This window comes from Oryzias melastigma, linkage group LG6 (assembly GCF_002922805.2).
Source record: "Oryzias melastigma strain HK-1 linkage group LG6, ASM292280v2, whole genome shotgun sequence".
Taxonomy (NCBI): domain Eukaryota; kingdom Metazoa; phylum Chordata; class Actinopteri; order Beloniformes; family Adrianichthyidae; genus Oryzias; species Oryzias melastigma.
The window spans coordinates 25,715,179-25,740,256 of NC_050517.1; the positions used below are offsets into that span (position 1 = coordinate 25,715,179).

Below are 25,078 nucleotides of genomic sequence, written 5' to 3' on the forward strand. Positions count from 1 at the left end.
TATCAGAATCTGCAAGTTCTGTGATAAAAGGAAAATCCTATCCCACCACAGCTGACCTACTTTGGGGCGACTCGGCTGCACAATCCACATATGGACTCCTCATGCTGGTGAACCCGGGAGTTCACTTATATCACATGTTTGTCTGTTTAAAGTGGGGCAAAAGGTCATTCACTGCCTTTCTGGGTTGAAGTCTGATGAAGTACAAGGTATAAAAACATTCAACTATCAGATGATTTCGTCTCATTTTCTCATTTGAAAAGACAATTCAAGTTTTAGATAGTAACCAGTGACTTTCAGTTCAGCAGGTGATTTAGCAACAGAGTCTACATTAAGTGTAAACAGTTCAAATCAGCTCTGACCATGACCTCCATCAAGCCGTGGCGTCAAAGTTTATGTCTTTGTGGAGGTACTAGTGTGCTTGTTTTGAACTAACCTGTGATAACGTAGTGACATATATAATGTTTTGTGATGCGAACATGGGCTTCCTATGAATGAAACACACAGACCATTAAATGGTAAAACGCAAACCTTTACCAAAAAGTTTTATTGATTTTAACTTAAATAAAAGTTTTTCAGAGGTGGTTAAGACACAAAAGGAGAAATGGGCAGGATTGAAAAACAGTTTAAATTCCTAGTAGTTTGTTTTCAATTTTGTATTTTGTATTAATCAATATTTTTTAAGTTTGAATTTATAACATATTTGTCATTCAACGTTCTGTTTTTACATTTGTCTTGTTTAAGTAGTAAAATCAAATACATATTTTAAATAAATTTTGAATATTGCTCTTTCTAGACGTTTTCAGATTTAGTTTTATTTTTCCTTAAAAGATTTGACATGTTGCTTTCTTTTTAAAGTTTTTTTGTTATTTTTCACTAAGTTTTTCTGCTCTGCTCTCAAGCTTTGTTGTTTTTAAGTCTATTTGTTTTTGCCTAAACCTTAAACTTCTATCTAAATTTAGAAAGTACATACATTTATATTTTTTTTCTTGTTGACAGTAATTTATTTTTCAGATCTTGAGCTCTTATTGTTTATTTATGTATTGTTTCAATATTTGAAATGAAGGTATTAAAAATCAGGCTTAATATGTTTAAAATATTTTTTCTTGCTAATAAATATATACATTAATGATTCTTCAATTTTGCTCTTTTTTATTTATTTATTTATTTTTTTTGCTTTAATTGTAAAAATGTGTGTATTAAAACTAAGATTGAATCATTTTTTCTTTATCTGCAAGATGTTTTTTGTTTTTTCTACGGAAGAGCATTAGGGCCATGGAAGAAAAAAAATAATAAATAAAAGGCCAAAATAATTTCTAAATGTATTAACAGAATTATGACTTCTGACATTAAGCTCTGTATTCTGAAAAAAATCTGAATTTCAAGAAAAAAAGTCAAAATTCTAAAAAAAATTAAATAAAATTAAAAAGTCAAAATTCTGAAAAAAATGTCAGAATTCTAAGATTAGTCAGTTCTGAGATTAAAGTCAGAATTCCATGGGGACAAGTCAAAATTCTGAGAAAACTCAGAAAAAAGTCAACATTTTGTGTAAAAAAAAAAATCGGATAAAAAGTTAGAATTCTGTGAAATAAGTCAAAATTCTGGGGGAAAAAGTCAGAATCCTTGGGGGAAAGTTAAAATTCCGAGATTAAAGTCAAAATTCTTAAAGTAAAGTCGGAATTCTGAAGAAAAAGTCAGAATTTTGAGAAACAAAAAATTTTGAGATTAAGTGACAGTAATACAACTGAAATAATATTAATAAAGTTCAATTCAGTTAAAGTAAATATTCTTAAAATACAGTTTGAATTCTGAGTCAGTTGAGGGGGAAACAAATCTGACATGAAAGTCAGAATTCTATTGGGGCCTTTTTACTCCATGAAAAAAAAAACTACCTTCATAAATCTCACTAAAACGTAATGGCACGCCTGAACGCTAGAGGGCGCTGAGTAAAGAGAACTCAACAGAACGGTAGTGACCCTGTAGTGGGCGTGGCCTTAATGCTGCCGAAGAAAGCTAACCGCTAGCTTCCCGGTGCTACAGTCTCCCTTTTTAGCCGAACATCATGGTCCAACTGGTGGGTTCCCTTCGAAAAGAGCTGGCGGACTCCCTGTACACCTGCAAGGTCCTGGTGGTGGGAGCTGGAGGGATCGGCTGTGAACTGCTGAAGAACCTGGTGCTCACGGGCTTCAAGAACATCGAAGTGGTCCGTGAAGTTTCTTCTATGACTGTTAGCTAGCTCCGTCTTTGTGCTGCACACACTGGAGGCATGCGGGCTAATTCCTGAAATCTGGCTATTTGGTATTAAAAATGACTATCTTGTGTGTTTCGGTGCTGCGTATATAGGTAAAAGCATACAACGGCGAGTTTGGAGGTTTTTAAACTCGAGCTATGCTTTAGCGATGTAGCACGATCGTTTGGCGCCATTCTTCGTGCCTGAGTAGCCGGTGAACCTGTCTGCAGTGTCGGGGCTCTGTGATTGAAGAAGTGGCTTAGTGCCAGCGCAGACGCGCAAGGACAACTCTTTGTTTAGACCTCCCATGAATGGAAGGCTGTAAAAAAAAGAAAGAAAGTCACAACAATCTGATGTTAGAGCAGTTATCAGACTATATGCACTTTAGATATCTAATATGAATAAAACTATAGTTTATGGCATCATATTATTTTACAACATTGCAAATAAAGGCTTAAGACAAAGAACTTTTTATTTAGTCTCAAATGGTTCCAATGATTCTTTTTTATTTACATTTACTTGTTTGTTTCTCATGAACCTGATTGTTGACTTTCATGGAGCAAGCACCCCCCTAAACAAAAAAGAAAAAAAAACATTATTGGAGCAAAATCCAGCTATTGTAGTTAGAATTATCAAAATCTGACAACTGTAACTATCTTTTGAAACACATTAAATCAATCAATTTACACAAAGGTCTGATCAATTAAGAAACCTGATCATCTTTTTTGTTTTTAACTTGATGTCTAATGGTGCATTTTTAACACTTACAATATATATTTTTTAAATAAACAGTATCACAGTATGCTAACCTAAACATTTAACCACTAAAGTGGGGAAATGCCTATAAAAAGGGATCAAATTTCAGATGTGAAAGCATGTTAGAGTTTTCAAAACAAATTGTGCCGAACTGAATAAATCCACTAATTTTGAGCAGTCTTTTACTGTTTTTTTCCCTCCCTTTGAAGACTTGACATGATGAGGAATGTAAGGCTGCTGTAAATCATTGAGATGAAACATCTTATGAGAAGTCACCGTTCGTGTCAGATTCTTGTTTTCCTTTCAGCTTTTCCCTTTAGGGTTTGCCGCAACCAATCAGCTTCCTCCATCTATCTAACCCTGACTGAATATTATAGGTCGGATTAGCATATTTGTGGCTACATTTATGTCAGATTGAAATCCAAAATACTATTCTTGTGTTTGAAATGTGACGAGCGGAGATGTTTCTGGTCAGCTCTAGCCCTGGTTTGTTTATTTAGCACTATATCTATTGTTTTTATTATAAAATGCAAAAGAGGTTGAAATAATTGACTTGTGGTGGTATTTCATCTCTGTGTGCTCCTGCAGATCGATTTGGATACGATTGATGTCAGCAATCTGAATCGGCAGTTCCTCTTCCAAAAGAAACATGTTGGAAAGTCCAAAGCGCAGGTATGGACGCTCTGGGTTTTATTTATTTTTTTTATCTCCATCGTGTCTGCTGACGTCCGTTCTATCGTTCCTTCTCAGGTGGCGAAGGAGAGCGTCCTGCAGTTCTGCCCGAGTGCGAATATCACAGCCTATCACGACAGCATCATGAAGTGAGTGTTTCTGTTGCTATGAGACCAAAGCGCAGTCCCCTCGCTTTAGAGGAGCTGACCTGCTGGTTTGTTTTCCAACAGCCCTGATTACAACGTGGAGTTCTTCAGGAAGTTCATGCTGGTGATGAACGCTCTGGATAACAGAGGTGTGCAGGCGCTTTAGCTGCTCAGAACGCATGAAACAGCCCCAACGTTTGTGCTTAACCAGACGTGTTTCTGTGCAGCGGCGCGGAACCACGTGAACAGGATGTGTTTGGCGGCCGACATTCCTCTGATCGAGAGCGGCACGGCGGGTTATCTGGGACAAGTCACCGTCATCAAGAAGGTTTGTAACATTTGACGTACAATGTTCCCCGTTTATCGTGGGAGTTACCTTCTAAAAGTGAAAACTGAAATCTGCAAAGTAGTCAGCTTTAGTTTTTCCAATTATTGTAGATGTTTTATAGTTGTAAAAAGCCTCACCACACACTTTGTACATTTTTCTCAGATGGACATTAACTAACTAAGAGGTGAATTGAACTTCACTGTATGTTGTGTCTTTCTTTTTCTCTCATTCTTCAGGGATTGACAGAATGTTACGAGTGTCAGCCAAAGCCGGCCCAGAAGACCTTCCCCGGCTGCACCATAAGAAACACGCCGTCTGAACCCATCCACTGCATCGTCTGGGCAAAGTACCTCTTCAAGTGAGGCTCGTCTGCTGCTGTTTTTATATCCTCCTGAGTTTAACCTGTTTCAGTCCAACAGAATGTTTTTTTTGTCAAAATGAACTCAGGGTGTCTTTAAATGAAATCTTTTTTTCAATCAAAACTTGACCCTCATGGCTACCAAAAGACATTCCTAAACCTGAATATCTCTAAACCACAGTGTATTACTGAATTAAATCCCTTTAGGATCTACAGAAGAGATTTGTGGCTTTTCACTGATAACTAATATAAAGGGATGGGAATTGTAGTTTTTTTCTGGTAGTCAAGAAGATATGATGGTCAGACAGAATCGAACTTTCTGATTATTTTTTGTTTGTTTTAAATACATTAGCTTTATCAAATCCCCTTTTAATATTGATTTTGACTGATTTATTATTTTTTTAATGTGATTCCAGTCAGCTTTTTGGCGAAGAAGACGCAGACCAAGAGGTGTCACCGGACACGGCAGACCCGGAAGCTGCATGTGAGTTCATGCGTCAAGTCTTCATCAGTAAAGCCTTCATCCCTTCATTCTACAGGCTGCTGAAAGCGGCTCAGGTTTCTTTTTGTTGTGATATTTAAAACCTTTTGATTGATTGAACGACATAATCTTAAGTTAGACACAGAAGAGTTTGGACTTTCCACTGAATAACTAGCCAAACATGAACTGTAGTGACTCCCCTTCTGCAGATCAGTCAGAAGTTTTTTGTTTTGACGTGAAACATTTCATGCCGAACAACCAGAGACAAATCAACGTCAGCTTCTCGTGATCTTTTAAAATTCTTGTTTTGAAACCAGCAGTTATGATTCAGTCAGCAGCAGGAAAACCACAGAGGTTAGAACTTCCAAAATTGGTTGCATAAAACCACCCTGAGGTCACGTTGTGTCAACCATAATCCAGTTTTATGCTTAAATCACGATTACATTCAAGGACAACAAGTAAACATGGATCCAAACATGATGACTTGGTGTTCTAACGTCGTCTGGGTGAGTACTTGATTCTGATTGGCTGCAGGGTTTCCATTAAAGACCCATCCTGATCATATTTTGATCTATTTTAAAAGCATTCCTACTGGTCTTTTAATTAATATTTTAACAGTTTTAGGCTAAATGAATAACTTTGTCATTTTTTAGGACATAGTTTCTGCAGAGCGGCGGGAGTTCATTAGAAAGTTGTAGACGGTACTTTTGGGTGGGAGCTCTCTGTTACAGCCTCTAGCTTACAGCCCCTCACAATCCCAATATAACTTGAGCTTCAAAAATGGCAACCAATTTTGGATTCATCCAGACGTACAGTTTGGAGCCAGATGCCAGCCAGCTCAGACGAGGAAAATTAAGGCATACGTGGATCTTTTTTCCCCCCAAGGTTCAGAATTTTGTATTTGCCATGTATACGTCGACTTACATTGAAACATATTGGAATTGTTGTGCAAATAAAGAGGAATTGCCTTGCACGCTTAAACAACAAAATTAAAAAGTATATACATCAGAAGGAAAAATACACTACGGAAAATACACAAAGATGTGTTCAAGTACAGGAGAAAATTAAAATTAAGACTGAAGCATTTTTTTCTTTATCTGCAAGATATTTTTTGTTTTTTTCTATGGAAGATCATTAGGGCCATGGAGAAAAAAAGTAAAAAAATAAAAGGCCTAAATGAATTCTAAATGTATTAACAAAATTATGACTTCTGATATTAATCTCTGTATTCTGAAAAAAAATCTGAATTTCAAGAAAAAAGTAAAAATTTTGAGAAAAAAATGTCAGACTTCTATCCTAATTTTCTTTATACAAGTCATTCATCATGCTAAAAAAAATGCCACAAGAACATGTTAAAAACCACCAAAAACCGTCTTTATCAGAGTCTCTAAATCATTTCTATTTAGTGTCTGGAGTTCTGGAGTCTGGAGCATTTATCATCAGGTGTCAGGTTGTCTTCACTTGTCCATCCTCTTCTTGAGTCTCGCCAGTTTATGATGGAGATGTTTGAAGTTTGAATTCAAATTAAATTTGCAGCAAAAAATACTTTTTTGTTACCTATATGACTAATTTTCATTGGAACGGTTCTAACGCTTAGATATTGTTTGTTTTACAGGGAATCCCGAGGAGGCTGCAGCTCGAGCTTCCGCCTCTGAAAAGGACGGAGACATCAAGAGAGTCTCCACCAAAGCGTGGGCTCGCTCCTCCGGATACGACCCCATCAAACTCTTCAACAAGGTAAACCCCCCTCTGCCTCTCCCTTTTGTACCGAGAGTGATGCAGAAGTTTGTGTTTGCTTCATTCGCCAACTAAACAAACGTGAGTGTCTCGTCTGAAGTTTTTCAAAGACGACATTATGTACCTGCTGACCATGGACAAGCTGTGGAAGAAGAGGAAAGCCCCCACACCTCTGGACTGGAAGCAGCTGGAGGACAAAGGTGAGAACGAGGGGGAGTGGAGCTCGAGAGTTCATGTCCGAGCACGTTTATTTCCTGCCTGGACGTCGTTTCTCTTCGCTCTTCTTGGTGTTCTTCAGCTGCTCCGGAGGAGGAGAGTCCAGCCACTGGTCTGAAGGACCAGCAGGTTCTGGGGCTTTGGAGCTGCTGCCAGCTCTTCAAGCACAGCGTGGAGACTCTGAGCTCAGACCTGCAGGAGAAGGGAGACAAAGCCGAGCTGGTCTGGGACAAGGTACCCTTGCGGTTTAAGAGATGAACTTGATGGTGTTCAACCCCCGAAAGAGGAGATAAATTAACTAAATAATGTTAATTTTCTTCATTTAAACATCATCTTTGGATGATTCTGCTACATCCTGAACAGTTTTTAACCCAGATTTTATGTCATTAGTGTTTATGGATTTCAAAAAGTCTTTATTTTGGGTTTTTTCTAGCAAATATTTTCTTTAAAAATGCAAATTCAGAAACATTAATGTTCTGTAACCCTGACTTCACCTAAAAAGTAACAGAAGTAGATTTTTTGATATCAGACTTCAGATAGAAAAGGAGTTAAAAGATGATCAAAAGCTGTTTTTAAAAGTCTCTTGTCACCCTCTGCTGGCCACCATAGGAACCACATCAGAAACCCTCCTAGTCGTGATAAAAGGTGAACCAGGAGGTCAAGTTAATTACAAGTCTAACCTCAGTGGTCTTTTAATGATGATTATGCAGCTTTTAGCCAAAATCAAAAAGTCTGTGTCACTTTTTAAAGACATTTTCTGCTCCGACATTATACTCTCTCCTCTGCTGGCTTATAGCACCTCACAACTCGAAGCTAGCATTATAGTAGGAATAAAAAACAAATCAGAACTATCCAGCTGTACAGTTTAGAGCCAGATGGGAGCTTGGATCTGCTCCTGATCCAACGCGATTTGAGTAATAAATACTTAGAAATGCAGTTTAATCTAAAATGAATTACACATGTTCTCCATCATGATAAAGATGCTACAGAAACATGTTAAAACACCAAAAGTGGCTCTTTAAAGAGTGAGAAGTGATCTGACGTGGGCAGACAGAAGAGGAGTGACTTAATCGAGTCTCTTCTCCTGGTGACAGGACGACCCTGCAGCCATGGACTTCGTCACCTCCGCTGCAAACCTGCGAATGCACATCTTCAGCATGAACATGAAGAGCCGCTTCGATGTCAAGTGTAAGTTCTCCCCTTCTTTTGAGTGATCATGTAGAAGTTTGTTTTAAGCTCTGGTCTTGCTTTCTTTCAGCGATGGCAGGAAACATCATCCCGGCCATCGCCACGACCAACGCCGTCATCGCTGGGCTCATCGTGCTGGAGGGGCTGAAGATCCTCTCAGGGGAGCTGGAATCCTGTCGCACAGTTAGTGGTTTCTCTTCTTTATCATCCTGCTCAGCATCCTTAATTCATCTACACTTGATTGCTGTCATGAGGTTGTAGACGTAGATCAAAAAATCATTGAAAAAAATACATTTGTTACTAAGAGACACATTTGATTATCTGTTTTTAAAACATTCATCTCGTTTCCCTTGAAGTCCTGATAACTCCTCCTCTTCTGTTTCCCTTTAGATCTTCTTGAACAAATGTCCCAACGTCAGGAAGAAGCTTCTGGTTCCGTGCGTTCTGGACCCGCCCAGTAAAAACTGCTACGTGTGTGTGAGCAAACCCGAAGTCACCGTCAAACTCAACGTGCACAAAACAACGGTCCTGTCTCTGCAAGACAGGGTGAGGCGGCTGCACATTGGGGTTTGAAGCTGCGTCTCTGTGGTTCTGGGAGACTGATGACGGCTCGCTGTTTGTGTGCAGATCCTGAAGGAGAGGTTCGGCATGGTGGCTCCAGATGTGCAGATAGAGGATGGAAAAGGAACCATCCTCATCTCCTCGGAGGAGGGAGAGACAGAGGGTGAGAGAAACTCCATTCTGAACTTTTGTGACTTAAAGGAAAAGCAAAAAAAGTGTTTTCAGTCATAAGTTTGGTTTATCCTTCCTAATTTAGGTGTTAGTGTTTGTGATGCACGTCTGTTCTTTCACAGCCAACAACAACAAATATCTCTCTGACTTTGGGATCCGGAATGGCAGTCGCCTCCAGTCTGACGACTTCCTCCAGGACTACACTCTCCTCATCAACGTCCTGCACACGTACGCTCCCCGCAGACACCTGGGAATCTAACCTGCGGCTCCCCGACCGCCGGTCAGCTCTGAACCGTGTGCCTCTGTCTCGGTCTGCAGGGAGGAGCTGGAACGAGACGTGGAGTTTGAGGTGGTCGGAGAGGCCCCGGACAAAGCCCCGCCCCCTCCGAGCAACCAGGAGGAAACCAACAGCATCACCAACGGCAACAAAGACTCCGCCCAGCCGTCCACGTCCTCCAAAGGTCAGCCTCAAACACGCTGTGCCTGAATCCAAATCACTAAAACACTCCTCAAACAAATTTCAGCGTTTCACGTTTTGCTCATAATACATTACCCACAATGCATTTCACTTTTTTTGGTAAAATGCCCATTTTTAAATCATGTGAACAATTCTTCAAACTTTTACATTTAAACATTTCATGTAAAGTTTATTCCAGCCTTCATATCTCTTCCAAAGCGTTGCCATGGCAACATCATGACTCATTGGGAAAGCAAAACGGTGTGTTTACCTTCGGTCATAAACATCAGCTCACGTTTGTCACATCAGATCCTCTGCAGCCATGACCTCTGACCTGTTTTTGAGAGCGCTATGTTCAGATGACACAGAACGCCACGTCTGAAACTTTGGTTTATGATGTCATTTAAAAACACGGTCATTAAAAACTGGAGGAAATCTTGGTGTTACTCAAACTCTTTAGTGGCTTCGCCCTCACCAGGAAGACATTGTAGAATAAAACCATTTCTGGTAAATATTTGAACAGCCAACAGAAACCATTTCAGTTAAAAGCAGCTCTGAGATGAAATCATTCATGACGTTTGACCTGATCAAGATAACAGAAAATCTGTGGGAGACAAATCAATGCTCACTCAGTTACAATTGAGTAAAGCTTTTGACCTTTCACCTTCTGAAAGGTTGAGATTTGGGCAAAAAAATTCCACTTGATTCTGTTTTGATAGTGCTGTCATGCAATCATTTTTGTGCAATTAATTAATCATGATCTATCTGTGACCTAATTAATTAATCTATTTTTATTGGAATTATTTTTAACCTAATAATAGCTGTGAAAAGCCTTATTTGAGACATTTTCCTTTAATTTTTTTGACATTGTGGTGAAAATTGAATCAATACGAGCATTTCTTAACATCTGTTTGTGACTTCACTGTGTTCTGATGATGAAAATGGGGATCGTTTTTTTTTATTATAACATTTAAACACTTTTTTTCTCAAAAATTGTTCAACCGACTACATTGTGGTCTATATTCGCCAATGTATTAAGCATCAATGCATGCTGGTTTTTCTTAAAGACTCATAGGAAATTTCTAGTGCAGTCAATTTTGGAATTGTAAATTCGGATATCATTAGGAAAAAGCAAACGCAATTTATAGTGGAATATATAGAGAATAGTGAAGGAATTTGGACATAGCCCAAGAGAGTAGAAAAGAAAGAGAAAAAATAGTGATTTGATAGTTTCCTTTAACCTCTTAAGTGAATGTGATCATTTTGAAGACTGAGATGAAGCAGAGGACAATATTAGAAGGAAATGTGACATTAGGCGATGACACTGGATGAGCTGAATTATTTAGACTTCCTTTTTTGAAAACAGACTTCTGTATCATTATCTGGACAAAAACGAGTGTTAAAAGTTGAACTTTCCGTCTGAAATGATGCTGTAACTTCTCATGACAATTACTTTCCTCAGAGAAGAAAGAGCAGAGTGCAGGCGCTGCAGCTGTTACATGACAACGCATCACACCACATTCTAATTAGTTGTGAAAAACTATTTAAATTTAAAAATATAAAATACTAAAAATTTGACGTAATGTTTATTTTTTTATAAATGACTATGGTATAAGCAGGATACTGTTTTTCCAGCTGTGCTTTAGCAGACATGAACAGACTTTATGGAAGGAACCATCTGACACAAAAATGAGATTAAGGCGATTAAAAAATAATCTGTAATTAATAAAGTGTGATTAACATGATAATTTGACACCCTTATGTTTTGAATTAATAAAATAGTCTTAAATGAAAATTATTTAGAATTTCTTTTTTCTTTCTAGAAATGATTTCATTTTTTATTAGCGATCTTTATCAGTTTAGCTTTTTCTCCTTTGAGGAAACAGACTTTCTGTCTTTTTAAGATACAATAAAAAAATCAAACACTTAAGATAATTTTAGTTTACTGAAAATATGACTAGCTTTACTTTTTAAAATCCTTCTGTATCCTATATTCAATTTTGCTGTCAACAAGTTGCTTTCGAGCCAAACTTTTTACCACAAGTGGGTTCATTTTTGCAAAATTTAAGTCCTGATTTAAATGAATGGGAAAAAAACTTGTTTACATTACTCACAACACCATACCAAAGAGCTTTACAATTAAAAAAACTGATGAAAATTAAAAATTGAACAAATTATGAATGAAAATGTTAAAAAAAACACCATAAAATTACAAAAATCAATAAAATTCATAATAGAAACTGATAAGACTTCATTTATTTAAATGAGTAAAGAAATGCCGCCAACTGCAGAGCATTTAAAGCCATTTTCAAAGGTACCTTTAAAATGGATCTGATGAGCCAACTTAATGAAATTCATTTTCCTACTTTGATCTTATTGATTAGTTTTTGATTGGTTTGCTCCGTTTTTACACCAATTTGGTTTTGTTTCCAAACGCAGCTCCATCAGACGATGATGATCTGATGATCGTGGACTCTGACGAAGAGGAGGTGGCGCCGTCCAGCTCTGCCGCAGCCTCCGGCGCCACTAAGAGGAAGCATTCAGACCGGGAGAGCGGCGAGAGCTCCACCAAGCGTCCACGAACAGACCCGCCTGCCGCCGCGGGCGATGAAGACGACGACATCATCGCTCTGGACTAACTCCTCTTCGATCTTGAAGGACTTTTTTTTGTTTTTGGGATATATGGCAGGTTGATTCCGTACAGACAGTAGGCCTCTTTAATGAAGAACAGTTTGTACTCTCGTCCGCTCTCCTCCCCCCGAACGTGTTTGTGTTTTCATACTCTGACATGACGCTGTAAATAGGTTTTACATTTTAAAAGTTTTGAAAAATGTATTTACCTTCTTGTTATCGTAATTGAGATGCAATTTTTGGTCTTGAAAAGCTTTTTTCTCGACGCCTGTAAGTGCTTTTTATGCTTTTTTTTATATAAATGTACTGTATTTCTCATGCTACACAAGTCAGGGTGTCTGTGCTTTTTTTTTTTTTTTTTTTTTAGGTCAAATTGTAGAAGAAGCAGATGAGAAAACCAAAATATTTTTCTTATGTTGGATTTTGGATCTTAATCAGCCCAATTCTGTAACTGAAGCCGGGTTGAGGGTTCAAACCCTGATAGTTTGTGGCCATTCGGTGCCAAAAGGGTGTTTTGTTTGCTACCTCTTTTCCAGACCTGTGTTAACGCTGCACAACAATGGAACTCCACCCTTTCCAGAGTGTCTAAGGAACCACAAAGAAGGCGTGTTGTGGTTTTTCTCTCACCTGCAGTTTGTTTTTCTAGACTCAGACGTTAAAAGAATGTCCTCTTGTCTCTTCTGAAAGCAGCTGGAGGTGTCGCTCCCCTCCCTGCAGAGCTGCAGATCAGTTTCACGTCGGGGGTCGGATGGCTTTTAAGCTCCTCGTGGCTCTTCACGTGTGTCCATTCCCACTGTGGTGCAGCGAGGAGACCCTTGTGGACCAATCGAATGAAGATCGTTAATGAAAACATTTCAGAGGGTTCCTGTTTTGACAGATTTGTTGTGTAAAATTCTGCTGTCTTGTTTTGCACAGTTGTAGTTACTTCAAAAAAGCTCAAATAAAAGATTCTTCAGTGAGGGCTATTATTTTATTTCTTACTCTTCAACGATTTAAGCTATTGACAAGTAATTGAAGGTATATTTTTATTAGCAGGAAGAAGTTGAATAAACATTTTTTTCTGACTACATTTTTTAACAAATCATACAAGTAAATATTTCAAAAAAATACAATTAAAAGAAATGTATTTGCAAAACTCAAAAATACTGAAAAAATATCTTAAAGTACAGTAAACCGATGTCAACAATGCCTGATGACGTAGGAAGTGTTCTTTATGTTTAGGGTCTCGGTGTCGCTAACGCCCCCTGAAGCTTCTCGCTGATTGGCTAACATTTGTCACAGGAAGTAGCTGATTGGTTGTAATGTCTCAGAGGAGACCTCTGATTGGTGCTCTACTAGCACCTATTTTTTCATTGTCGAAGTCGTTACATCAGTAACACGGGGTCGGTACTGGAAAGCCACTCGGGGGCTTATATTAATATAGGCTAAAAGGACGCGGTTTAATCCGGAATTGTTCGTTGTGTCACCTTTTAAAAAGCCGAGACAGATACCCCCTAACCCTGCTTTGGTTGGGGGTCGGGACGGAGTGAATCGTCCAGCCGTTAGATTGTGTTAATCAGGTAGAAAACTACAGTTTTTAGTCTTTAAAAGGAGCGCGTGCAGCGGACGGCGATACCAAAATGGTGACTTTGACTGCAGCTGTCAGACCGCTGGTGCCTCACCTTCGCCGACAGCTCGTTAGACACGGCAAGAGTCACCGGATAACGCCCGTACGGAGATGCAACCTCACGGCGTGCTCCAGCAAATTTGTGCTGTCTCAAAGTAAGTACTTTTTTCTAAGTAGATAACATTTATCCCTAGTTGAACTCCTTCAACAAATCGTTTAATGTCATTTTTTGGGATCGTACAAACAACAATAAACGGGGAAAGTTGCAGGTACAAGTGAACGAAAAGCTCGGTCTGGAATGTTCCATCACTGGATGCGGATCTTTGATGGGACTGGATCTGATTTCCAGGTTTTCCACGACGGTTTAAACACCATCAGCAACATCGAAACAATGGGGGTAGGGATGCGTTTAAAGCCCTTTCACCTACATAGCCGATAGGATCTTTCATGGTCTGTTTATGAGATTAACATATCCCATAATTCCATATTTTGTGCCCGTTTTTCATATGGTCCGTCCCACTTCCGGATATCTCCGTTTTCAAAATATGTGTCATGTGACACTAGGTGTATGAATAATTAAACATTTGTTTAAAAATAATATAAGAACAATACTAAAGGTGTTTTTGGTCAGTTAATTTCTTCATACGATAGTTTTTTGTTTTATATTTTCTTAGCCAAGCTAGTTCTTGCTAGCATCTATATGGCTAGCATGTACAGAATATTTGATGTTTCTCTTCCCCGAGTTATGTCTTCCAGGCACAACCTCGAACTGTTCAAATTCCTTAAGATTCCTTTCATTTCACGCTGAAAATCAAAGTTTTCTCAGCAAAATTTGAAATTCACTTTTCTTCTGTTAACTTAAAGTTTCTAACAATCTAAACTATGATTTAATTTTGCCAAATAACCGTGAAATTCTGTGGTTATTTTCTGTAAACATTCTCCACATGTACATTAGAAGGATTCAAGTTAGACAAATATCTAGTTCTCAGTGCTTTTACATATTGTTTACTGTTTTTTTAGATGGTGGTGCAGCAGAGTGTGTTGCACTCTGTCTAAAATAATCGGCTCATGGCAGAACATTGTGTTATGTTCTGGCACACTTGAACAGGTTGTCTGATTTAGGTTTCCCCCTTTCACCTTCACCAAATGGACATTGCAGCTTTTTGTGGGCGCTTTAGGTTCTGACCTGTCAAGGAGGGATGCTGGGGTGTAAACTTTTTATCCTGGAATCAAACTGCTGGTCCTGATGTCTCCTGAAGTAATTTATAAGCTGTATAGAAAATAAAAGACTTTGTAAGCAGTTATTGTGCGATTGTTTGGTAACCGTGTCAGGTGAAACCCTCCCTCCGGAGGAGCTGCTACAAGGTCATCTCCCAGTCGGACGCGCTCTGCTGCGGAGAAACTTTAAGCCTCAAAGGAAAGCAATACTATGCTGCTTTGTTTTTCTTTTTTCCTTGTTGGTTTTGAACATTGCACAATTTGCACTTTTAACTTTTCTTTGTATAAATAGTTTAATTGTTGGACCTGTTGTTGCAGAAAAGCTTTGAGAGTTAATTAACCCAAACTGCGTGCGGAAAGACGGCGGTGCTCTGAGCGGCTGAGGTCCCGCTCTATCGCTCCTGCTGTGGAGGGGAGCTGGGGGCGTGCCAGGACATTCTTTGTGTCACTTTCTGCACAGCCAGCCCATTTTCTCTTATTTAGTTTTTCCTTTAAGGAAAAAAAGTCAGAGGAGTGGAAGGAAGTACTTTATACTCAGTTCCTTCTGAGAGCCTCAGGCAGGAGGTGTGTTTGTCGCTGCTGGATTGTAGTGTGTAGGTATTTAAATATCTGCATCAGGTGTTTTGATTTTTTATTACTTATATTTGACGTAACAATGGACTGTCTGAGAGTGCAGAGAGCAGCAGAGGACACCATGAAAAGTAGGCGTCTGAGCAGTTTTTTATTCTTTCCGTTTGATTTTCTGCTCACTTCTTCTTCTTCTTTTGCCTTCTTCTTCTCTCCTCAGTGCATCCCATGTGGCAGGGACCCCTTGCAGTACCAGGAGGAGACCGCCAGTCCCCCATCGACATCGTTGTGAGGAAGAGCATCTTCGACAGCGAGCTCAAGCCGCTGGTCACCAGTTACGACCCGCGCACCTGCCAGCAAATCTGGAACAACGGTTATTCCTTTCTGGTGGAGTACGACGACACGACCGACAAGTCCAGTAAGCATTTTTGAAAATTTTAAGAGTTCAAACTGGGTTTCGGAAGCAGATTTATAATTACCCTCGTGAATTTTCCCACTCGGAGCTGCAGTTCTCTGCCCAAACGTCCGTTTGTTGAAGGAAATCTGAGGAGGGAGAATGCACGTCTGGATCGACATAATAGGATTACCCCCCCCTCCCACCTCCAGCTCTCTGTATGAATCCAGTAATCAACCCTATAATGAAGCTCTGTGTAAATTGGTGACAGTCACATGACTTCCTCTTTTGTCTGAGCTTTTTCTAACCACTAAACACAGGGACTTCAAAGGGGTTCAGTTTGACCTGCTGCCACGGAAACCCCAGCAGGCTAAATATAAAGGTCAATTTGGAAGAGTCTGAAACAGCAGAAAAAGAAAAAAAATTATGCATGAATGTCTTTAAACAAAATTCTTTTTGATGACTCACTCTGAGCTGTTTGCTTTGCGGGACCTCACTGCAGTCTATTGCAAAAACCAAAAGTCATTACTCCTTGCAAGATTTCCTTTCATGATTTCCTGGAAGTCTCCAGGTGTGCCTGAACAACCTGTTTCTTGACAGACGCCCTCATGCGTACAGAAGACGTTTGCTAAGCTCTTGGATTTATTTTTTTTGTTTTCTGAAACCGTCTTTTTAAGATCTGCTGGTTTTGTTTTGTGCAGCGCTAAAAGGAGGCCCCCTGAAAGACAAGTTCAGGCTCTGTCAGTTCCACTTCCACTGGGGGGAAACCAATGCTTGGGGGTCGGAGCACACGGTGGACCGGAAGTTGTTCCCCGCAGAGGTACGGGAAAATAACATAAAAGAGACAAAACAATTCTCAGAGCTAAAGAAATGACATCAGATCTTCATAATTCCTGCAAAATTCCCAGATAAGTTTTTTGTCAAACCCAGGGGGTGAGGTTTTTGTGAGAAATATCAGGATTGAAAAGTAGGAAAATGATGCTCCTCTTCCTCACTAGAGCTAGATTAGGGCTGAGCAAGCTGTGTAAACTTTCTCTCATGGAGCCAACGAGAAGTCTCATCGCTGAAAAACTTCACATCTGCTGACAGAAAATCTCCTAATTTGGAGTTAAACACACAAGTTAAGCACTCCAAAGACCAGACATTTCTTTTCCCAGAATTTTGTTAGGACTTCATCTCCCAGAAGACATCTGACCCATCTTTTATTAAGTAATCATCTTGTATTAAACCCTTTTTTTTTCTGTTTAAAGTTTTCTCTAAAGTCATAAACCTTCTTTTTTTTCTGTTTTCCCTTAAAAGTCACATTTTCCTGCCATCAGTTTTCTTTTCTTTTCCTCCACATTCTTTTTCTTTTGCAGCTCAATAGAATTTAAAATAAACACATCTATGGATAAACTGGTGGAAATCCAATTTATACATAAAAACAGTTTAAAATATTTGTTTTATTCATTTGTGAACATTTAATTTGAGCAAAACAACAAATGAAGCACTTTAATTCAGGTGTGGGCAAGCTGAATCCTGGAGACCATATGTGGCCTGTTAATAAATTGAATTTGACCATTTGACCATTCAAGTTCAAATCAATTATATTGATAATACTTATTATTTTTTTATTTCCTCTATAATCCTGGCGTATCTCCATAGGTGGTGCTTGATAAGTAAATAGACCGTTAAGGAGTGGAAAGTTATCCCGCATTCGTGAGGTGTCGGAACGTTTGTTGATTTTAATTTATCACGTTTTCTAAATTGGACGGTTATTTTTCCAACCGTTCCAACACCACTTGAATGCAGCATTTCTCTAAGTTTACATTTTTCTCAGAGGGACACTAAAACAGTAAAGTAAACTCCAAAATGTTGTGTTTTTTTTTTTTTTATAATTATTTTTAGTCAAAATTAAAGCTTATTTTCATCTAGTTTCTAATGAGGTGGATTATCAAAACTCTCCACTCATCGGTTGCTGGTCCCAACCCTTTCGACAAATTTTAGAACAATTTAAGGCCCACCAGTCACAAAGTTTGCCCACTCCTGCTTTAAAATAATAAAAAAAATTCCCTTTTTTTACATCTTCTGATGAGGTTTAGATCCATTGAAAATGTATTTAATAGATTAACTTCATATTTGTTTTACTTTTTATTCTTTCTTTTTAATGTTTTTAAATCATGTTTTATTTGAAAGTGTTTAAGAAAGACAGCTTTTGTTTTTAATTTTTATAGGTTTTTACTTCAATTTTCCAGAAAAAAATAATTTAGTCAAAAATCTTAGCGTTTATATGTTGAAGTATTTTAAAATATTCTTATCATCATACTCTCTTGTTCAAACTTGACAGGTGTTTGATCTGAAGTGACAAATCTGAGAGATTGCAATATGAGTTATTTTTTAGGATTTCATTTTTAATCATTCAGATTATAAAATTATTGTTTTTACTATGCTATAATCTGCTGGGAAACCAAAATATCTTAAATTTAGGGTTTTATCTAAGACGGGGATCTTTTGATCAAAAGTGGATTTTCTTCAAATGTTCTGTGGACAAAACCAACAAATAAACTTCAGACCAACTCTCAAACACGGCGGTGGCAGTATGATGGTGTGGAGTCTGACTAAGCTGCTGGAAATTCCATCTGAGATAAAAAAAAAAAAAAAAAAAAGAAAAGAAACTCATCTAAAACTGTTAATTTAAATTCATATAAACTCTGAATTTATGTCTGAAATCCCTCACTACTTAGTGCTCTATACGTATAAAAGATTTGCCATTTTTGTTTGGGTTTCTGAACCGGGATTTAATAAATTCTGAGCTCTCGAAATTTACTAGAAATCTCCGTCTGCATTGATGCTCAATAGACTGGCAAATATAGATTGCATTTAAGCAATTTTTGGTAAAAAAAAAAGTACTTTAATTTGTTATTATTGTGTATTTTATTTTTTTATAGACCATCCGTGTTTTTATCATCAGAACACAGTGGATCCAAAAAACTCTTGTTGAAACGTCCATATTTTTATTAGGTTTTTACCTTTTTTACTTGTTCTCCGCGATGGAGCGGGGACCTGTCCGGGGTCGGGTCAGGCTTCGAGAACCCTGTGACCCCAAAGGTTATGAAGAAAATGGATGGAGCATGGGGTCTGTATTGAATTAAAATTCAGGATACTGGAAAGTCTTTTAAGGGTTTCAAAGTAGAGAGGGGATTCCAACTTGTTCAGGGTATCACAGCTGACGGAACGGATGGTGGAAACGGGTGGGGATTTTACACAAACAAAACATGTTTTTCTTCTGTTTGTTTACAAAAACATTAACGGATCATTTTGGATTTAGAGTTCTTTTCATAATTTAACAAACTCAAACACAAAGGGCGTGTTCGGGGCGTGTTCGTCGTCTGCGAGGAGCTTAGCAGTCCGCGGAGGCGGAGCTTCTGAGTTCTGTAACTTCAGCTTCCAGCGCCGGTGTTGGAAGTTTTCAGCTTCAGCTGAGCTGGAAGAAGCCAGAAGTGTTCTGGTGTTGAAATGTGAACTCTGTGTGTTTTCAGCTGCATCTGGTCCACTGGAACGCGGACAAGTACAGTCTGTTTGAGGAGGCGGTGATGGAAGATAACGGCCTGGCTGTTATCGGAATCTTCCTGAAGGTACACAAGCGCGCTCGTCAGAGCACACAGACGGCGGATCTCTGGACGGTCGGCGTTGAGCCGGTCGTGCGTCAGCTGAGGAACAGTTTGAACTTTGACCTGTGATCTTTGTGCAGGTGGGGAAGAGACACGAGGGGCTGCAGAAGCTGGTGGACGCTCTGCCCGCTATCAGACACAAGGTTATTAGAACACACACGTGCACAACAGTCCTCATTTTAGGAAAAATGGCGCCTTCTTGTGGTCAGACCCCCTTACTTTACAACACACTGAGAGGATGATAATAAGATGTACAATAATAAGAAATGTGCTTCATGGGAATTTTCTTGGAACTCCATAAATTCATTAGAATTTTCCTATCTGATTTATTACATTCTTGGATTAAAAAAAGTTAATATGGTCCTCTTTGCATGCTTTTATTTTGACACCCCATTCTTCATCTCAGCGGTTTGTCTTCTTCTCCCTGCAGGACAGCGTGGTGGAGTTTAACCGTTTCGACCCCGCCTGTCTGCTGCCCACAAACACTGACAACTACTGGACGTACCACGGCTCCCTGACCACGCCCCCTCTGACGGAGTCCGTCACCTGGATCATCATGAAGCAGCACATTGAAGTCAGCCACGACCAGGTACCAGATCAGGCCAGATGATGGGGTTACAGGTCATGAAGAAATGTAGACTCAGCTCTTCCTGTGTCAACAGTTGGAGTTCTGATCCACTTTAACAAATGAACCAATCAAATGAAGTCAGTTCTGTCACCATTTTTCCTCACGATACAGACGTTGATATGTTTGAGACAGTGATTTGTACAAGTGGGTCTTGTTACCATTTCTATGGCAACCACTCTCACCAATCAGGAGGGAGCTCATCAAATTCTTTGAATGTTCGACATGAGACCGCCTACTTTCATTGAGGCATCTGATTGGTCAGTTCATAACTTGAATAACTTAAAGTGCAGAAAAAATTATCATGAAAAAAAATAGGATTAGCAAGAAGATGTAGAGGTAGAAAGAACATGCAGCCATGGTGGCAGGACTGGGAACAGAGTTTGGTTTTGTCCAAAATCTTTCATTTCTGTGCACTTTATAGTGCGTTTGTCATTTTGTTGTGGTGTCCTAATCTATAATTCCAAAATACAGTGGCTTACCCTGTATCGATGCTCACTAGATTTGCAAATATAGACCACAATGAATTGCGTTGGAAGTGTTTTGGTTAAAAAAAAAACTTCTTCAATTTAGTTTTTTTTTCGGAACAATCCACGTTTTCTTCATCAGATCATCGTGGATTCATAAAAAGTCTTCTTAAAATGATTTTTTTCATATTTACTGTTTAAAAAGAAAAAAGTAGTGAACATGATTATTTCCTGTAAAAGTCCCACACTATATCGTTGGAAGACTGACACACAGAAAATAAATTATTGTGCTTGTTCTCTGTTTCCGGGTGTCACGTAGACTTAGAATTTTTTTCTCCTCTGGACTGTTTGGTCTTTCATCTCCAACAAACAGCTAATCAGCTTTTGTGCTTAAAGTTTAGCCGATTTTATAAAGTCCCACTCCGATCATCTTTTAATCAATTGGAAAATCGTTCCCAATGTTCTTTTAATTATGATTGTGCCGTTTTTAGCCAAAATCAAAGCAACATTCTCTACGTCCCTATGTTTACGTGCTCTCCTGTTAGTTTTCCTGCTAATTTTCTTCATGCATGTCCTTCATTGTGAGAAACATGCTACAAGAACTTGTTAAAATCGCCATTTTCATTAGAATGAGTCTTTAAAATGCGTCTCTGCTGCCCCCTTGTGGCTGCAGCTTAGTGGTGCAGCAACCTGCTGGCATCACTAGAGAAAATGTAAATTGTTTATTTATTTGTTTATTTTAGTATTTGTCTCACTGTTTTCCTCCTCCCCCCACAGCTGGCAGTCTTCCGGAGCCTCCTGTTCACCTCCGCCGAGGAGGAGGCCCAGAAGAGCATGGTGAACAACTTCCGCGTGCAGCAGCCCCTGCGGGGTCGCGCTGTGCGCTCCTCCTTCATTCCCTTCCTGCAGGAGGACGACGAGCCGACGCCCTGATGCGGCTCACAGTAACAAACACAGCAACCGTGCACAAACCCTGCCCACCCAAACTGAAACTGTTTTTTTTGCCCCACGGATAAAGGGACGTCTGCTGTGTGACACAGACGATACAATGCCGCCGTTCATCCTCAGTCGCGTGAGTTCCTACCTGCAGCTCTGCGACTTCCTGCGCCGAGCTGCAGGTAGATCACAGCGCCCCCTGGTGGTGCTTTTATCCTCAGAAGCTGTTAGTTTACGAGATTTTAACAAACTGTTGTGACAGTGAAATGCAATGTAAATCTAAAATCTCTGATTCCAGAATGTTCTGGTCGTCTGTTACAAGGAGATTAACTGTAGACACTAAACTTAGAGAGTTTTAACTGATTTTTTAAAACGGACCGCACCGCTCTGAAATAAACCCGAGTGCCTTCAGTGTTTGAGAGTTTCCCCTCCGGTGAAGGAGGCGTCTCATCGCACAGCCTCAGTCTTTCAATGGTTCTTCATTCACTTTAGTCGTTCGTCAAACACTGTTTTTTTTATTCTGCAGATGAGGGTTTTTGCAGCTCAGAACAAGCATTGCCTTATCTCAAAGTGTTTTTGGTTCTGCTCACGTCCAGAGTGCAAACCATACGGTGCTGCAAGCAAGATGAGGGCGCTTCGGAGGAAAAACGGGGAGATGAGCAGATAAGGGAGGTTTGAAAAGACGGGACAATCGCGTCGTGTCTGTCAGCGTTCAAAGCTCACAGTTGTAAATCCCTCTAAAACAACAGCGCGAGACTCGAACGCCACCGAAACGTAAAATCAACCCTAAAGAGGACGCAGGACGATGTTTATGTTCTAAAACGGAATGAAAGAACTCCTCCCTGCCTTCACTCTCATGAGCAACTCGTCTTCACCGGCTCATCTAAAGCTGGTTCATGCCTTTTATTTAGTTAAAGCGCAGCTAACTTCAGGAATGAAAAATGCAAACTCTACACGTCGACCTCGTGGAGCTCGCACCCATGTTTTAGCAGATGGATGTTGTGTATCCTACAGACTGTTTGTTCAGTCTGCGGCCAACATTCCTGCCCTGCAGGGTCCCACCGGGCCCCTTTTTCCTCCCAGCATGCCTTGCTCCACCTGGATTGGCTTTGAGATCTCCATCCAGCCGTTCGGCCAATCGGCGATCTGCTTCCCGTGACCCTCCTGCTTCCCACAGGGGGGAGCTGCAAACCACCCATCCGTGATGTAAATATGATTTTAAAGAAACGTGACTTTTGTTGACTCATTTATATCAATAAACATATGTGAAGTTAAAGGAGATCCTCCAGTCGTTTGTGTTCTTTACCGCATAAAACGCTCGGCTTCCAGCCGGGAATACTAGGAGCTTAAACAAACAGCGGGCAGCCCGCTGAGGCACAGCCGATTCATCTCACATGAGACACCTGATCTGCTGTTTGTGATCATCTCCAGTGTGTGAAGCTGGACTCGGATTCGGGTATGAAGAACTTCTGTTTTCATTCCTAGTTCTCTGAAGAGCCTCACATAACAAAACATGACAAAACTGGTGTGTCTGGATTCAAACACAGTTTTTGAAAAATTATTTCAAGAAAAAAATCCCCTGAATGTGCAGCATGCTCTTTAAGAAAATGTCTGGCTTCTAAACCCAGTTTCTGCTTGTTCTGTCTTCAGAAGAAATCCCATTTGTGAGAAAAATCTGAGCTCTTTGAAGAGCTTCAGTTAAAAACGAGGTTTGGGATTTCGCCTCTTAGAGAAGTTACAAAACCTTCATCTGGTCTGAACTTCACATATTTGGACTTCCTGTTCTGCTTTTATCACTCACCATTTTCCCTCAGAATTTCTGGTTGGAAACCAAATTTTTGTTTCTATAAATGTAAAATAAGTTTTCTTGACTCCAAAGCTGCAAAGCAGCCTCATACCATGATACTGCCGCCACCATGCTTCACTAAAGTTTGACGTTTTTCCCCTAATATGCTGTCAATTTTACTCCAAATGTAAAAGAATGCAGATTTTTTTTGTATTTTACTTTATTTAGACAGAATGTTTACCTAAAAGTCATAAAGTTCCACTCCGATCATCTTTTAATCTATTTCAAAAATGGTCCCAGTGGCCTTTTAAAAAGGATTACGCAATCCTTAGCCAAAATCATAAAACCTGTCGTTTTCTAGGACATAGTTTCTGCAGACCGGTAGTAGTTCATTAAAATTTGCCTCTGAGTTGTGGACGGGATTGTTGGTGCAGATTAAGCCTTCCCTGACTTCCCATCATCCCTTAGTTTACACCTTCTCCTGCTAGCTTATATCTCTTCACAACTCTTACCTAATATTAGTGGTGAAACAAAAACGGCGAGCAATGTTGGAGCTATCCAGCCATTCAGTTATGAATCAGATTCCAGCTCAGACGAGGGAAGTGAAAACATTTATGGATCTATTTGTTTGCAAGTGGATGCATCAGAATGGAGTGGAGCAGGGAGCTTGCAGCCCGCTTACTGTAGCTCCTGTCACCACTACAAGCTTTTTCAAACAGCATGTTTTGTCTTCTCCTGATTCACAACAATTTGAAAAAAGAAATACTTAGAAATACAAGAACTGACGACAGAAGTACACACATGCTTCAGGTTGACTGGAGGGTATCTGTATTAAAGCGCTCTTTGCTTAGCATGGGTGTAGCTGGGTTACAGGACAAGGTTAGAAATTACAAACGCATTCTTTTCAAATCTTGATAAGAACTTTTTTGTGCTGCAGAACAAAATGTGGAAATCTGAAACACATGAAAAGGTTAAGACTCCACTAATATTGCAAAATCTTGAATTACTGCAGTCATGCTTAAGATTTTCTCAACCATGTGCACATTTGTGACTTATGACTCAGAGCTCGACTGGTGTGTTTAACTTCAAATACCAGAAAGAAAAAACATCCTTTAGCTGTTACTGAGTTCAAACAATACTCACCTTGCAGTTATAATTGATCCTTTTAGGAAGATATTCAGCTTCACACTTTCATTTTGAAAAATAATTGGCTGGATTTCATAATAAACATTTTTTTAGTGGATTGATTATGGCTGAATAAGTTTCAAAGGGTTAAAAAAGTTTGATATATATATATGTTTGTGTGTTTTTCAATTTTACAAAATTATTCCACAATTATTGCTTGAAATAAACCAAGGAATCAAATCAATTAACTCTTTTTTTTATTATCTGAGTGCCACATGAGGATTTTCTGCAAATCTTAAAGCGCATAAGATGGAGGTGGATTACTATCCATTATGGGAAAATATTGTTAGTTGTAAAAAAAAACCGAAACATAAATAACTGATTTAAATGCTGAATGCGTTCTGCAAATCTGAACCAATTGTAGAAAATCTGCAAACATTTCTTAAATAATGGTTTGGAGAAGAAAAAAAACGGCTAATAAAAAGAAAAAGTTAGAAGCAAATTCAAAGAGATGAAAGTGTTGATCACTGGAATTTAGATCTGAAATGTGATTTATGTTGGAAAAATATACCTGTTGAGGTAAAACATAATAAAGAGTTTATTTGTAGCATGATTGTGCTTATTTAAATTACAGTTCTTCTCCTCTTTTTTGAAAATAAGTTGATTTTTTGTAGTAAAACTTGTTTTTTTAAAACATGTTTGGATCCTTAAAAGTATCTTAAAACCTTATATTTTTTTCTATCAATTGGACCTGCGACCTGGGAAGAGTTTGCAC

The 25,078-nt window shown here is 39.2% G+C and overlaps 2 protein-coding genes across 3 annotated transcripts; both read left to right on the plus strand.

The window, feature by feature from the left end:
- Window positions 1–1,913: 1,913 nt before the first annotated feature.
- uba2 (ubiquitin-like modifier activating enzyme 2) lies at window positions 1,914–12,888 on the plus strand. Its single transcript, XM_024281538.2, has 17 exons — window positions 1,914–2,200; window positions 3,572–3,655; window positions 3,734–3,804; window positions 3,886–3,950; window positions 4,029–4,129; window positions 4,366–4,487; window positions 4,904–4,971; window positions 6,584–6,705; window positions 6,806–6,905; window positions 7,004–7,155; window positions 8,016–8,109; window positions 8,180–8,292; window positions 8,500–8,655; window positions 8,737–8,833; window positions 8,964–9,069; window positions 9,160–9,302; window positions 11,738–12,888. Exons 1-17 carry the CDS (start codon window positions 2,060–2,062, stop codon window positions 11,935–11,937), a joined length of 1,935 nt encoding a protein of 644 aa, XP_024137306.1. The 5' UTR covers window positions 1,914–2,059; the 3' UTR covers window positions 11,938–12,888.
- A 389-nt stretch (window positions 12,889–13,277) lies between these two features.
- ca5a (carbonic anhydrase Va) lies at window positions 13,278–22,673 on the plus strand. Of its 2 annotated transcripts, none has more exons than XM_024281540.2 (7): window positions 13,278–13,690; window positions 15,541–15,738; window positions 16,416–16,534; window positions 19,233–19,328; window positions 19,445–19,507; window positions 19,795–19,953; window positions 21,234–22,673. In XM_024281540.2, the coding sequence occupies exons 1-7, from the start codon at window positions 13,549–13,551 to the stop codon at window positions 21,387–21,389; spliced, it is 933 nt and encodes a 310-aa protein (XP_024137308.1). In that variant the 5' UTR covers window positions 13,278–13,548; the 3' UTR covers window positions 21,390–22,673. The 2 variants fall into 2 exon arrangements, with proteins under 2 accessions (XP_024137308.1, XP_024137309.1); XM_024281541.2 differs by lacking the exon at window positions 13,278–13,690 and adding an exon at window positions 15,293–15,454.
- Window positions 22,674–25,078: the final 2,405 nt, after the last annotated feature.